The sequence below is a fragment of the Convolutriloba macropyga genome, chromosome 9 (genome assembly GCF_964194025.1).
Source record: "Convolutriloba macropyga chromosome 9, txConMacr16.3, whole genome shotgun sequence".
NCBI classification, from domain to species: Eukaryota; Metazoa; Xenacoelomorpha; order Acoela; family Convolutidae; genus Convolutriloba; species Convolutriloba macropyga.
The window spans coordinates 19,761,469-19,777,936 of NC_134476.1; the positions used below are offsets into that span (position 1 = coordinate 19,761,469).

The window sequence follows — 16,468 nt, forward strand, 5'->3', positions numbered from 1 at the left end:
ATGTTTCAGAAATGTATGTGACATATAAAATGCAACAGCACTGAAGTGCTCTGAGAGTTGGGTCCGGGACGTGCCATTTGATAGAAAGTCATTGTAAAAATATGGTGTATGGGGGGGTGCAAATGATCTGCACCATCTACTAATGGTGCATAACGTACTGAGGGGAGGGGAACAAACGGAAAAGATCGTGTATTTTTGTATATAGGTGGTTTGTGACTTTAGTGGAGTCAGGAACCTAAGTTAAATCCATTTTTAAAACTTGCACGTGTGTGTTTCGAGGAACGAAGAGCAGAGCTGGTGAAGATTTTATTTCAACCAATTAAGAACTGTGGCAAAAGACAACTAAATAATCAAAGACCCAAAAACATTGCAGTCCTTCTTTCTGTGTAGAGACACCCCGACCAGAATAGGCATCCCCCGAATGGTCGTAATTTTACCGCTTTATTTTCTAAAATTCCATTGCAATTTCGCCCCGCCTTTAAGATATAACCCCTCCAACAAAATAATAATTTTAATTATACATATATTAAATATATTTCATATAGTTATATTTATGATAAAAAAGAATAACAAGAAAAAAGGGCAGTTGAGAACAGACCGCTCTGGCCTAATGCTGTGCTGGTTATTATTACGCAACAAACGCAATCTTTGCTATTTTTTCAAAGTATGATAATTGATGGGCTGTATGTTACATTTCCACGACCCAAGTTGAGGTCCTCGTTCAAAATTGCCAATGATCAGACTTTGGCTCGCTCTCAGAGAATTCGTTCCTCAGCCTTGTAATTTTGGATGCGTCTTTGATGGTCTTCTGATCATAAATAACTGTTAAAACGATGACCTGGACCTGGGTAGGCTGGAGGGTTTTTTGATGGGGATAAGCGCGATCAATCATTGGAGAGATCCGTGGGCACGAAAAGATGAGTTGCCCCTTGTTTTGTTTGTTAGTTGGATTGGGGGATACGTTATATGTCCAGCAAGCGCGGGGGAGGGGTGGTGGGGTGAGGGTAAATGGAGAGATCCCATGCTACAACTACCCCCGAAACATGTAGCTCAGCCATTACGTGTTTTTGTTAGAATAATAGTTGGAGGGCTATAAGATGCTATTTGAACATTGTTAAGAACACTAATCAATCAGCCAGAGGAGAAAGACTGTGAAAATTGAATATCAGCCTACAGGACCTTAGATTTAACTCTACACAGAGAAGTTGAAAGGAAAATTGGGTTTGTTTTCGCGTCTTTCCCATTATAGCCCCCCCCCCCCCAGCTTAGTGGTCAGATAATCTATGGCCGCCCCCAATCACAGTTAAAACACTCACGTGCACATTTTAAAATGCCGAAAGTCAGCAGTGCCAGAAGTCAAAATGCCAGAAGTTGCTACTTAGACAGAAGTTGAATTTCGTTGACTTTCGTCATTTTCAACCGTGTACGTTTCGTGTTTTAAGCATGGTTAAGTGACTCTGTAGAAGTCACTTCGAAATTCTGACTGAATATCTCGAACCGCTTCGCGGTTCTCGATAAACGCCAGAAGTTCTCAGCGACTTCAAGCAGAGTCACTTAACCATTACGTAAAAATGAGGCATGTGGCGTACAAGTTTTTTGTCCATTAAGCGGCGGGGGACATAATAAAACTGAAGAGAATCAAGTTAAAGAGACAGTTATGAAACTTTTATTGGCTGCCTTCTATATGCAGTTGATGGATTTATTTGAAAGAGGAGAATCTAGATGTCTGCCTGGAACTCATCAAGGGGCTGACGGTGCGAATGGCACGTGCTACTATCTTGGTAACGGAGAATTCCTGACACTTCCCCAAGCAGTTGATCAATGCAGACGATGGTAAACTATGTACAACTATAGAATAGGGTCTTTCCTTCTATAGCCCTCACCCAGCCCAGGAAACATGAAATCCTTCATGAAACATTTTCGAAGTTTTTCCCATTATAGCCCCCACGAAATTTATAGCCTCATTATGGCATGAATTCGGTAATTGAGAATTAGTTACTGAATTCATATACCATAATGAGGCTATAAATTTCGTGGGGACTATAATGGGAAAAACTTCTAAAATCTTTCCTAACTATTACCATGAAGAGAGTCGCAGCAAATGATCATTGGGAATGAAGGAGTATTTACTATTACACCTCCTACTGATATTATACCTCCTTATTATGATATATTCACAGTATTATTGTTGTTGTCGTTTTAGAGATTTTACAGCAGGTACTGAGGGGTTTTATCCGGAGACATTAGTGTAAATATTTTTGTCTCGGTCCATGTGACAGTAACACGCAATCTGGCAGGTGTATTTTTGGTTTCGCTGAATCTTCTTTCTACGAATCTCCACATGGCATCTAGGATTCGAGACTGGAGTCCTGTTTTTCGTTGATATTTAACAGGGATCTTCCATTAGCCAGGCGACATGTCCAAAAAACAAACTCTGATATCATTTTCTGACCGAATACTAAATTTCGAATGTTGACGGGATACTAAAAAACGAATGGCGACGACAGCTTAACGTTTATATAAGGCTTCAAATCATTTTTCATTGATTTTCTATGGTCCAGAAAAAAATCAGAGATATCCCATCGATTGATTTTTTATGATCAGAGAAAAACTGCAATTAACCATCGGTGATACACCAACGGAGTTGTTAATGAAATTGCTTTGATCCATATATTGCATTCAGTGATGGCTCAATACGTTTTCGCATAAAATTTTTGCAGCCATTTTTTGAACGGTGCTACCTATTACCGAAAGTGGAGCTGATTTGGACAAAAATCGTAAATTGCTAACCATTGTTTAAGAGTACCTCGGTGTAATAGGTAATGGTTACGTGACTCTGCTTGAAGTCACTGAGAGCTTCTGGCATTTATCGAGATATTAAGTCAGAATTTCGAAGTGAATCCTGCTGTGTCTGGTAACCATGCTTAAAACACTCACGTGCACATTTTAAAATGCCGAAAGTCTGCAGTGCCAGAAATTAAAATTCCAGAAGTTCCTACTTAGCCAGGAGTTGAATTCCGTTGATTGTTGTCATTTTAATACGTGCGCGTTTCATGTTTTAAGCATGGTTACGTGACTCTGCGGAAGTCACTTCAAAATTCTGACTTAATATCTCGAACCGTTTCGCAGTTCTCGATAAACGCCGGAAGTTCTCAGTGACTTCAAGCACAGTCACGTAACCATTACCTAAAACACAAAATGTACACGTTTTAAAATGACGAAAGTCAACGGAAGTCAATTTTTGGCTAAGTAGGAACTTCTGGCGTTTTGTCTTATGGCACTGTTGTTTTTCGGCATTTTAAAATGTGCACATGCGTGTTTTAAGCGGGTCAATAATAATTAATTACTGATTGGGGTTCAATCATAACTCGGCTCTTAAAAAAGTAAAAACAAGCTGAGGCTTAAGTAACTTTTTTAACGGAAAGCAATGAAATGGTATTGATTCAATCTACTTCTAATACAGAAACGGACAGACACTACATATAATAGCAACTGTTTATTTGAAGAGATTACGTCACTAAATTCTGCTATTCTCACTAATTGCCAACCTCAAGTTTTTGATCCTGTCCTCGAAAATCTTACGGGAAAAACAGCAACAAGAGCGACTACATGACCAAAAATCTGTTTCATAGGTAATATGTTTACTAGTTAGTATTTATTTTCTTATCTGTATCTCAGAAGTCAGCCGTCTTTTTATCCCTAATTTGAAGTTCGAGGTACTTGTTTAGGCTCTTATGTCTTTATTGGGCTTTATTTTTGTCTTGCTGAAATGTTGCTTGCCATCAGAAACTGCTTATACAGAAATGCGACTAAATACATAATAAAATGCGTAACAAAAGCAAGGACAAGTATATATTTGGATAAAAATATATACTAAATACAGTAAGCTGAATATTTTGCGCTAAACAACGCCCACAACTCGAATATGAACAAAAATTTCTTTCCCCCAGACTATAACGGGTAGCTTGTGTTTCAGGAAAGGAAAAGTTTTTGAGCCCGAAACAACAGAAGAGCTAGCGGCAGTATCAAAAATACTGAGCAAAACGTTTCCCGAAAAACGTTAGTATCGTAAACAGTAAGTTCTGAGAATTTGAAAAACTCTGCCTCAATTGAATGAAATTCCGTTATTGGCAAAAAATATATATGCTGTAACGAACTCCATATTTAACATCCCCATTTGAATATTAAGATTAGTTATATCAAGCTTGAGGTATCAGTCATCCTTGTTATCCCTAGTGCACAACACCAAATAAAAACGACAATTTTTTCTGAGAAAAACTTGGAATGATCAGAGAAAACGAATTAATGTTCAGTTTTGTGGGTATCATCGGTTTCTTAAGCAAGAAAACTTGAACCTTATAAGACATCAAGTTCCCCTGAACGCGCGCATTCTTCTTCTAAAATCACTTGTGCTTTCGCACTTATCATTTTCGGCAATCTTTTTTCAAAATTTATCTGCAAAAAACCTAAAACGCCTTAACCGACAGATTAACTGGGGTATAAAGGTGTGTTTTCTACGCAAAAAGTATGACAAAGCGAGAGATCTGCTAATCCAGACAAAAACCCTACCAGCTGAGCTGATAATAGCGAAAATGTCGCTAATTAAATTTTATTATGATATCGCTAGGCCAGAAAATCCTGAAAATTTTCACGGGTATCTGAGTCTTCATCAAAATACTCGAACAAAACAATTCAAAGTTAGACAAAATGCCGAAACAAGCTTTGGAATGAATTCGATTGTTCGTCAATGCGTACAAAAATGGAATAAGTTACCACATTGGCTTCGGTTGGCAAAAAAATGGAAAAGTTTTTAAGAAAACGTTGAATGATTTCTTGCTCTCACAACATGAAAAAATTCCTTTGAATAGTAACGTAGGAGCTTTTAAAAGTTATTTTTATTTTTAGGAAGAAAACAATCGAAAGAAAATTTTAAAATGTGATTCTTTAAGAAGATTGTTGATGTTTATTATATTATTTTGTTTGAATGATTTGAATTATTTTTTGTTTCAGGTATATTTAACCGTATGGTTATAATTTTAATTTACTTGTTGCAAAAAAAAAAAAAGAAATGTTTTAATTTTTAAAAAAAAAAATTATAGACAATTGCCGATTGTCGGTATGTTGGGTTTTGAAACGGAAAAAGTATCATTTTTCAAGGGAAAAATTTTGAGCTATCTCTTTATGAAGTCTCGCGTTATGGTATGGTAGCGTTATAATCTTAATAATTTCCTATTGCTTTAATCAGAACTTTTTTGAATAAAAAATCATAATTTAAACTTCTCAAAATGATGCTCTGGACCTCGATCATTAAATACATATTAGCAAAAAACGAAAAAGTCGAATGCAGTAATACATTAACAAGTCGTGATTCCTTAAGCCACAATTTATATGTCAATATACTAAAAATTTAATTGTTTCATCAATTTTACTAGTTGCTTGTTATGTTGAAAAAAATTGCATTCGTAGCATTTAATTAACATTTTAACGTTTTTGGTTGCATTGCTGAGTTATCTTGCATAAGTTCAGAAAAGAAAATAGTTTTTTAAGGAGAAAATGACTAAAAAAATTGACTTGATAACTAAAAATTCAAGAAACTCATTCAAGTTTTCAGAACAAATGTATCCAGGGTCAATCGCTTAGTCTAATATCTCTACGGGCGTTAATTATTTTCCTTATTTTACCTAATTTTAACTTGGTCCGACCTCACTTGTGGGGGGGGGGAGGAACTATATACTCAAATGGGTTTTTTTTGTTCAGTCCATTTGGCCGATCGATATATTCGTCGTAGAGAAATGTGAGTGGTATCATTAAAAAGCTGGTTCAGCGTAGAATTCAAAATTTAACAGATTTTTTTTGATTTTCGTTTTTTTTGAGAAGTTATCGATGATTGAAATTTTGTGTGAACACGTGATGTTTGTTCACTTTTAGTGTAATTTTCTCCAAATAAAAATATTTTAATAAAAAAAGTATTTCAAAATTAAACTTAACTCCTAAGTATGCACCAATTTTTTGTTCCTAATAGACTGAAGGCGATAAAAAGACTAGTTCTGGTCTCATTGGGAAGTTCACTATCAAAAAAAATCGAATTATATTTGCGAGCTCTCTTTTTATAAAACTTCTTTTTTTTGCTTTTTTTAAGTCACCTAGAGACAAATCACTTTTTAAATCAATGTTCTATTAATGACAAACCTCCTTTACAGACCAATTAAGCCCAATGAACAGAAACATCGTTTTCAAGGAATTGCTCATGTTTTTTTGGCTTCGATTCTGAGTTTTCGTATTTTCAAATGAAATTTTGAATTTCTTTTTGAGGTTTCTACTAATTTTTGAAGTCCTATGACAAGGATTCATTATTTTCCAGTGCAATATGTTCCATATTGAGCATTTAGTTAACATATCTAATGCTTTGAGGGGACAGCTTATGGCTGCTAAGACTTAAGAAAAATAATTTTTCAATTTTTTTTTAACAAAAAAGAACCAAACTTATTATCGTGAACTGTAAGTTATTCCACGATGACAGCACCCTCATCCTTCCTATTAAAACCAAACTTATCTTGTTAGCGGTTTTATCTTCTAACTAATGATTATATGACTTCAATGACACAAGATTTCAAAAAATTAAAAAAACCTTTTTGGGTATTTCCGTATTATTGGTTACTTTTGAAATCTTATCTCATTATCCAAATATTGATAGCTCCCATCGGCTTAAAGAAGATGTTCAGTTGCTCAAAGATAAAAATTTCATTGATAATTTTTTTGTTTAAATGGCTTTGACACGTTCTTCTCGCACTTTATTCAGTTTTTGGTTTTTGCCTGTTTTTGTTTTTGTTTCAATAGTCATAAGACTTATTGTGATGTCTTGTTGATTACCTATGCATGACAAACATAAATTTAGTCCCGTTGGAATGGTAATATACTCCCAATTCCAATGGTAATTATTGGATTCCGTTGAAAGCTATTGAATTTAAGGGCTGTTAAGAATGTAAAAATAATTTTTCGAAAACTTTTTTTTGATCCTTAACAAATGTCAAAACTTTTTTGTGAACTTTTAGTCAGTGTCAGTATTTACTGGTCCCACTTGCTTTATACTGCAACTCAAATTATTCTGGTTGGCAGCTTTATCTTCTAACTATTGGTTATATGACTTCAATGACTCAAGATTTCAATTTTTTTTAAATTTTTTTTTGATATTTTTGTATTATTGGTTACTTTTGATCTCTTATCACATTTTCCAAACATTATACACATTATTCAAACATTTTTTGGTTCAAAAGGACGTTCAGTGGATCACAGATAAAATTTTCAGAGAAAAACTAATGGTTTAATTGGCTTCGACACTTTCTTCTCGTACTTCTCTTTTTTACCGAATTTTTGTTTCTGCCTGTTTTTGTTATTGTTTTCACAGTCAAAAGACTTATTGGTGTGTGATTTTAATTATCAATGCATATCAAACTTTTTTTCCCTCCCATCGGGTTATATCTGAGCGTTGATATTGAGCTCCGTTGAGGGATTTTGATTTTAATGGCTGTTATGAGTTTAAAAAAAATTTCGAATATTTTTTTTGAATATTAACCAATCCTATTTTTTTTCCTGAACTGTTGATCAATGTCAGTATTAGCAAAATCGCATTCCGTTCTACTGCAGACAAAACTAATCTTGTTAGCAGTTTTATCTTCCACCTATTAGTTTTAAAACTTCAATGCCACGAGATTTCATAATTTTTTTTTAAATTTTCGGGTACTTTATTTTATTTTTGGATCCTTTTGAAATCTTATCACATCATCCTAATGCTGATGATCCCCATGGTTTTAGGGATAAAGTTCAACGGATCATACATAAAGTTTTCAGAGAAGAGCTTATGATTTGAATTGCTTCGACATATTCTTCTGGCACTTTTCTATTTTTGGATTTTGCCTGTCTCTATTGTCGTTTTCATAGTCAATAACTTGTTGTAAGTTCTTTCTGATGAAATATGATTGGCAAACAAAATTATTGTCCCATCGAGGAATAATTTAGCGTATTTACTGGCTTGCGTTAAAAGCTAATGAAATTAATTGTGTTGATAATAGTGTTTTCTCGAAGATTTCGTGGTTCTAATGTATTTATTTATGTTTGTTGATTTCTTAAACTTATACTGATAAATAACAGAAATCCAATTGCTTTTAAAAATTAATTGAAAATAGAAGAGATTTTTGTGAAAATTTCAGTTAATTTCGTAAATTGCTGACAGTTCTCCAAGGCTTCCCATTGAGAATTGAATTAGTGATGTTACCCGAAGCAGTCAGCTTATAGCGAATAATCCTAAAGTTTATGATAAACATATTGAAGTTTTTTCAAATTTTTCAGTTTTTGTTGTTCTTTTCGTCAAATTGTAACTTATTTTAATCAATGAGAGGCCCCATCCAATTTCTTGTATCTCAAGAGGTAACATATCGTTTGTTACTGTTTGTCACTGATGTTTTGTTTGTTGGACAATATGCGTTTTTCTGAACGTTTATTGATTGGTCAATTTTTGTGTTTCTTTTTCTATTCTTTCAGAACAATCGCGTAATAACAGATCCCAATGGTTGTCAAATGTCGAGCAAACAAACTTATTTAATCTCTCAGTTTAAATCCTTCAGCTATATCAGTAGAATCGAACAATTAAATTAAAAATACATAAAATTCAGATGATAGCTAATAACTTTAATGGTAGAAATAGTTTGTGTTTTCGCAAATCGTTTGTAATTTTTTGAGTTTCTCTTTCGTTCGCTTCTATGGCTTAGTCTAACCCAAGACAGGTCCTTTTGGTTATGTAATGAGTTTTTAGTAATTTATTAAGGATTATTTAGTTAAAAGCTAATAATTTTTAGGATTTTTGAAATTTCTTGGTGTAAAAAATGTTGATTAATTTTTAAGTTTCGCCTCACTGTTCGTTCTTTTTGTCAAATTGTTGCCCAGTCTCATTAAGAAAACCTTTCATCTTCACCTTTCAAAAAGTAAACTTGTGTTGTTAAGGTTTTACTTGGCTGCACTTTGACGTTGTTACTAGGTGCTTTTAAATTTAGATATTCATTTTTTGCCGTGAATTTTTTGTTTGTGCTAATTTTGTTTTTTGTTTTCTTTTGTCTCTTAGTCTCTTTAATGTCAAATCACGTTGGTGCTGTAATGAGGCATGGCATTATGGAATTCAATTAGTAGATAAGTTGTGTAACGATTGCTTTAAACTCAAACATTTTTTTTTGTTATCTCTTTATTTGGTTGACAATTTAGTCAAAAATGTAGATGAGCTCGGGTCGGAACATCATGTGCGAACGCACATTAACGAGCCGTCTTGTTACTTCTTAATTCAAATAGATCTTGCTTTTTCCCATCTGGCACTTTTGACCAATAAATTATAATCTGTCATTAAAAGAGTAATTTTGGTTGAATTTGCTGAGTCTTCCTTGTAGCGTTCAACTTTAAAACATCTAACCAACATCTTTTTTGCTATCGTATACATTGGTCATTTTCTTTAAATGTCATAGTCTATAAAATCCGAATCAAAAAGTTTTTAGCGCTACAAAATCAATCAGTTGCAGATTAATGTCCTCAGTAGAAATTGTTTGAATGAAGTGTCAAATAGCACACGGTATCTGTTATTTTAAAACCAAAATAATTTGAGTGGTTTCACATTGATTTGCAGTAATCACTTGACAAGAAAAACAGCTATTAATTTTTAAAATTTAATAGCTGTTTTTCTTGTCAAGCAGCCTTCCTTTTTTAGATTACTCAAAATAAGCTAACTGGCCATTAATTTGAATGCGAAAAATGTATGCGCAGTTTTACGTCATTCATATGTCCACTAAGTTGAACTTTTTATTAAAAATATTTCTCGGTTTTTCAATGCTAAAACTTGGTTTTGCGCTTACTTGCTTGCTCTAAGACGTACAATACGACAACCCTAAGTGATTGAACCAAGCACATTTTTTTTTACAAATTGGGATTTCTTTCCTTTATTTCCAATTGACATGTTTTTAAGAGCTTTATTTGAAAACAATATGACAAAACTCGATTAATTTTTACTTGAAAAAATTGTACAATTGGCGGCGTAAAATTTGAAGGAACTAATCATTCTCAAGTTTTTGCCCCGAGGTGAGCCCGAGGTGAGCTTACTGTTCTCTAAAATCTTAATTCTGTTTCAGCAGTTCTTGACTTCTGGACTGGCTATGTTTTAATTCGTAAGTATATCATCTCTGTCAACATTTCACTGGAGCATGCACATTGGAACAGTTTCCAGACTTTGTTGCCAATGCCAGAAGGAGATTGGGGGTTGTCTAACGAAGCAAGTGAAGAAGGCAGTTGTGTCGCTATCAGCGCTGGCCAACCTCTATTGAAGAGAATACAGTGTGATTTCACTGGGGGATATATTTGCCAAGTGGACTATGACACTTATCTATAAGTTTTTAATAACTCCATGTGAATAAAAAACAAAGGTAACATAATGTGATCAAACAGTTTAAAATAAATTCTGCTAAGTGACACTCTTTAAGATTTGTCAAACAATGCTGTTGAAAAATTTCGCTGACCAATCCCTAGCTGAGATATTTTCTGTTTCCAAACATAAATTGTCGGTATTGTCCTTTAAATATAGCCAAAAACGACAAATTTTTCTTCAATTTTTTTCGTCGGTATCGTCGTTTTTGATCTGTATTTAATTTAAGAATGAATTTGTACCATCGTCTTTTAAACGTAAGACAGATTCGGTATAGTCTTTTTTTAATTTTAAGAGAGATTCGGTTTCGTTGAGAGAAACACCAAAAAATTTTAAACTTCGTGTCTTTAAAGCAGATTGGTCCAGCAGACCGCAAAAACGTTTGGCATTGGGTGCTTTCAATAAACGAACATACCGACGATCTCTTACATTTAAATACTAAACATACCAAATATTCTAAATCCCAATGGTGAACAGACAAAACAGTCCCAGACAAAACAGTCCCGGACAAAACAGTCCCAAATAGCAAAATATTCCCAGACAAAACAGTCCCAGACAAAATAGTCCCAAGAAACCAGACAAAACAGTCCCAGACAAAATAGTCCCAAGGCCATTATAATAGCTCTCACACGTATGATTTAACAAGTGGATAATTTAATCCCATGTTCGGTTGTGATAGTTTCATATCAAGTCCCACGGGCCGCTGAGGCATGGCCATGGCCATTAAGTATGTTAAAACATACGGGTAATAGCGACTGCTAATTTGTTGTCGGATTATTGAACGAACATTTCAAAGTACATTGGGTATAATGGCATTAGGTACATTTTATTTGGGACTATTTTGTCTGGGACTGTTTTGTCTGGTTTCTTGGGACTATTTTGTCTGGGACTGTTTTGTCTGGGAATATTTTGCAATTTGGGACTGTTTTGTCTGGGACTGTTTTGTCTGGGACTGTTTTGTCCGGACACGATCCCAATGTACCGAATCTCTCTTGCGTCCACAAATTACAATGCCCAATCTTTCTTAAGTTCAAAACCGAACATAACGAAGCTTTTTTTTAACAACTTTTTTTGTCGTTTTTGCTCGGTCTTCTCATCTAGGAATTTCTGCCAATGTTTGATTTTTTAGTTTCAGATGTTTTGATATACATTGATACGTTGAAATATGCAGCGATCAAAGAATTGTGAAAATACACTAAACAAGGTTTTGGTATTTGATGATGTTAACGTTACTGGCGTTAATGGTTGCAAAGGTGATCAGTGCAAATCCAATAATTTTCTGTTTTTTAAATATCAAAACAGATTGTTTTCCTTAAATTAATCTGTGTTACGGACTTCTGTTTTCACTGAGAACAGAAAAGAAAAAAGATGAATTCTTCAATTAACAGAATTTGAAGAAAGACAAAAAACATCTCAGGAAATGCGATATTTATTGCATTCGTTTGAAGAAATTTGATAGAGTCAAATAACTAGGTGAGCAGCTGAATTTATTGAGTTAGCAAATCATCCTCTACTCCTTCAGCTTAAGAAAACAATTGATCCTTACTGAGAATGCCTCTGTTCGCAACAAATATAATTTTGACATTCTTAGACGTTCAACCCCCCCCCCCCCCCCCCAACTTCACCCCCCACATTACCCCCTCACATCACCCCCAATCCCTCCACCACTGTTGTGTCCCAATTTTGCTCCCCATCAGCCCCTACCCCACGGTGCTGCCCCCCCCCGCTGAGCTCACATCACATGGCATGGGAAAACAATGACGCAGAGAATATTTTAAATAACTGTTTTCAAGCATTTATTTTTGAAACTGATTGAAATATGCCCAGTCGTCATAATTTCTAATGGAACTCTGTCTCAACTCACAGTTTGCGTTTTGTGCGTACAAGAAAATTCTTGTTCGTTTTCACAATTTCTCTGCTTTTCAATTTAGGCATCCTACGAATTCTCCAACATTTCAATTTAGATTTCGAAAAAGTGTTTAGAAGTCTTAGTTCATTCGTTACTTATTATTATTGAACTACTAAACTCAAATTATGAGAGTGTTCCGGAATTAAAAACTTTTTCCGTTTGTTTTCTAATTTAGGTGGATATTGGCCAAAACTGCTCATTGGGTTTTTGATATAACAAAATCTTCTGTCAAATTATACATTTGATAGTAGTTATAAATTATATATAATAGTTTTAGTCAAATTGTAGGTTTTTACTATAAAGATTTTTGAATTGTATAATTTTTTGAATTGTATAACTTTTTGGAACTTTTCAGGCGTTTTTGTTCAAAATATGCTAAGATGTGCTGTTCAGATGTTTTTGGAATAAAAGGAATTTAATTATTGCTCAGTTAATAAAGCATTCAATTTAAGTGCAAATGACGCCCAACGAATACATTGTATATATAGAGATACAAAAGCGGGTGGTGTTTTATGGCTTCATATCTCGTTTTGTATAATAATATACAAAATTTTGAGTTTTGTATTTGTTTTTTAATAGCCGCAAAGCGATAGTGGCTATTATTGGGGAGATCGTTTTTTTTACAATCTAAAGAATTTGAATTGTATTGGGGCATTGTCTTTTTTTAAGATCTGTTCACGCATTTTCATGATTTTTGAAGTCAAATTGGAGTAGTGATTTTGATCAAGCCGAAACAAGAAGTGGAGCGTAAAAGCGAGTGGTTTTGTGGCGTAAAATTTTTCAACAATAATTTTAAAGTAGAGTCAGAAAACAGTATTTGAACAAAAATTCGGTTTCTCGCTAACACTTTCATTTTGTTTTTTACTCTTTTTTCAATTTTTTGGATCGGATTTTTTTCTTAGTGGTTTTCCCAATCCATTTATAGTTCATTCTAGGCCTAATTTTTCGTTTGAACCAAATTTCACTTTTTCGCTAGTGGTTTTTCTGTTCACATGCTGCATTTTAACTTGAATTTTCTTTTTTTAAATTTTTTAATCTGATTCTTTTTAGAAATGGTTTTCCCAACTCACTCATAGGCCCTGCTAGGTCTAGTCTTTTGTTTAGAAAATGAAAATTCTATGAATAGTACGTCAGGACCTGTCCTGCTGTGTTTTTTAATTAGTCACTCCATTGATGATTCTTACAACCTGACTTCCTGGAATTGACTTTTTCAATGACTTCAGTGACTTCTACTGCTTTGCAGTTAAAATTTGTGTGCGTGGCGTCATTTATGCTCTACGATTAATTGCATGACTTACCTCAAATGAAAAAAAATGACTTCTGAACTCACTTATAGAACTTTAAATTTTATGAACATTTACCAGTTAATATCAATAGTGTGCATCTTAGTAGTGCAATATTTATATGCCCTAATTGTTGAGTCTTTATCTTGCGTTTTTGATTTCGAATATCAGTTTTAAAAAAACTTTTTAGGGCCTTTTACTTATAGACCGTATGTGTCATAAAACTGCCAGTCCGATTCTAACCCAAAAGTCTAGTAATCCTTAATGGACTGGTAGTCGATATGTATATCTTATTTCTTTAGTTGTTTTAATTCATGGAAGGGCACAGGCGTCTATCGTGGTTTTTTTCCGGCAATCTGCCGGCTATGTTTATAACTTAATCACACTAATATTGTGTCCAAGGGAACTATAAGTTAATTTGTTTGGTTTGGTTTAAATTAAAAATTAATGTTTTTGTTTTTCGAAAAATTTTGTTTAAGTTTTGAGCTTTTTTTGCATTGCATTTTATCTTTCTTCTCTGTAACAGTGTAACCTATTCTCAAAGAAAAGTTTATTCGTCAATGTGTTTTTAAGTTCCTCGATTGTTTTTGGCTTTGTGCTTTTGTAATTTTCTTTGTTTTTGGACGTCTCCCCTTTTTAAGGGTTTTTCTCTGGTCATATTGCTACAATATTGACGGGTCGTCACTGTAACAACGATAAATATATTCAGTTGAAATTACAAAAAATCTCATTCGGTAGGCTTTGGTTTTCGACGGCTTCGACACCGTTTTCTTGAAAAAATTGATTGAGTCTTTTTTAATTATGAATAAATTTGTCACTCTTTTTGTAGGCTTCTGATAAATTATAAAAGATTTGAGCTGTCAATGGTTTCTTGCAGAGGAGAAAAAAAGACGTTGACAATTTTAATCCACAGGTAACCGTAGACAAGAGCAATAATGGCTTCGAATACATTTGTGTTACGAAAATTATGATTAACTTTTTGAACTTTACTAATATTCATGTTGTCACCTTGTAATTTGAACTTGTTAATGACAAAATATATTTTTATCGATTTAAATAGAAATTGAGTTAAATACTAATTTGTCGTTTTGCGGTATCATTAATGATTTTCTAGTTTTGGTTCTAATAGCTTCCATAAAAGTTTTGTGGTCATGCTTTAATTGCTCATCTTTGAGACTTTTTTTGATGTATTTTAACAACAAAATAATGAAACCAGGTTCCATTGGTGCTGAACTACGACCCATTTGTAAACAAATAGTTTTGATGCATTTAATAATTCATGATTTTAATGATTTTGACACCAATTATAGCAATTATCTTCAAATTTTTTATTCGTTGGTAATACTTTTCGTTTTTTTTTCAATCATAGGATAATTTCAGGAATAACCAGTTCTTATTTGATTCCTGTGATGTCTTGATTGGATCTTTTTAATGAAATCATGTAATAGTAATTGGTTTTCTTGACCTCGAAATAAATTGTTTTTGTTATTTTTTGTTTACTTGCTAACTAAACTCATTGAGGACAGGTCGCAGATGCTGAGTTTAACTAATTTGGGCTTTATTTGACGCTCTTTTGCTTTTGTTAAATAATTTTAGGAAAAAACAATGAGTTTTGGTTTTAAACAACGTTTGTTTTTGTTTGTTGTTTTGGTGTTTTGTTGGTGTTTTGTTGTTTTTCTTGTCTTGTAGTCTTTTTATAGGTATATCTCATAGACCCTCTCCAATTGCGTTTTTACCTTGCATAGAGGTTTGGTTTTGAAGCAATTTTGTTATTCATACGCAATTCATTTTCGAAAAAATTAAATTTCAAAAAAATTAATAAAATTTCCATTGATCCATTTTGAAAAATATATCATTTGGAAGACAAATAGGTTGACAAAGGGTAAGAGCGGGGTCGGAACATTATGTGCGAACGCCTCTTCGTTTGTATCAGACGTCAATGGCAAGCTTTGACAGTTTTGAGCGATTATTTGCTTTGCATGTTGAGAAGCTTAAAATCTGGTGAAGTAGAACATCTTTTAAAAGTCTTATTTTTAAGACCAATTCTATCAGCAACTTCTAATCTCCCAAGTTGTGGAAAATTTTGAAAGTCACTTCTCACAGCAATGAAATAAACTCATGACGACCCTTTGGTTTTGAGACAATTGAAAACATTGACGTATAATCGACATGGAGGATAAGTGCTCGACAAAAATTAGCGTTTTTTAAATAGAATTGTTAGTTCTTTCAAACCTGTAACACTCTAGAGAGTCCGGCAGAGAATGACGAATTGGGTACAGTTACTAGCTTGTTGTTCAACTCATTCGGCAAATCAGTTGTGCTCGTCGTCAATTGTCTACTCACAGATTCTGAAATCAAGCTGATAAAGTGATGCAACGAGTGAGCAGTCATCACAAGTATGGTGTTCTACAGCTGCAATTCGATCTCTAACTGTATGCTTTTTCTAAAGGTGGAGTTCTTGTTTTATTTTTTTTTCAGATCAACTTTTGCTAATCTTTACCGAGGGATTGTTTTTCGAGGGCTCTTTGCCTACGGAAACAACCAACTGTAATCAGATGGAGACATTTCGTGGGTGCCTTCTTTTGCTATCCTAGCATTGGGTCAACCTTTTCAACCTCTTCAACCTTTTCTCCAGCACTGCATTCTCTCGGTTTGGCTTCTGCTCTGGCTCACCTATGTCTGACTGGTTCTCGTCATATAGCTATCAGACTCTTCGAACAATTGAAGAGCAGAAATTGTTTAAGGAGCCATTGACACGTGAGCAGCCGAACTTGTGGATGTCGCTATTGAAAAGGTTGAGATAAACGGTTTTCGTCTTTGGTC

The 16,468-nt window shown here is 34.0% G+C and overlaps 1 protein-coding gene across 1 annotated transcript; it reads left to right on the forward strand.

The window, feature by feature from the left end:
- The first annotated feature begins 256 nt into the window (after window positions 1-256).
- LOC142346305 (uncharacterized) lies at window positions 257-10,505 on the forward strand. Its single transcript, XM_075398831.1, has 5 exons — window positions 257-386; window positions 1,201-1,221; window positions 1,609-1,833; window positions 3,977-4,059; window positions 10,164-10,505. Exons 3-5 carry the CDS (start codon window positions 1,658-1,660, stop codon window positions 10,418-10,420), a joined length of 516 nt encoding a protein of 171 aa, XP_075254946.1. The 5' UTR covers window positions 257-386; window positions 1,201-1,221; window positions 1,609-1,657; the 3' UTR covers window positions 10,421-10,505.
- The last annotated feature ends 5,963 nt before the right edge of the window (window positions 10,506-16,468 follow it).

Bases quoted from the DNA above. Each gene is read 5' to 3' on its own strand.
- LOC142346305 (XM_075398831.1), top strand. From the start codon at position 1,658: ATGAAACTTTTATTGGCTGCCTTCTATATGCAGTTGATGGATTTATTT. The intron at 1,834-3,976 runs GTAAACTATGTA...CTTGTGTTTCAG, and splicing joins GTTGATCAATGCAGACGATG to GAAAGGAAAAGTTTTTGAGC. The intron at 4,060-10,163 runs GTTAGTATCGTA...ATTCTGTTTCAG, and splicing joins CAAAACGTTTCCCGAAAAAC to CAGTTCTTGACTTCTGGACT.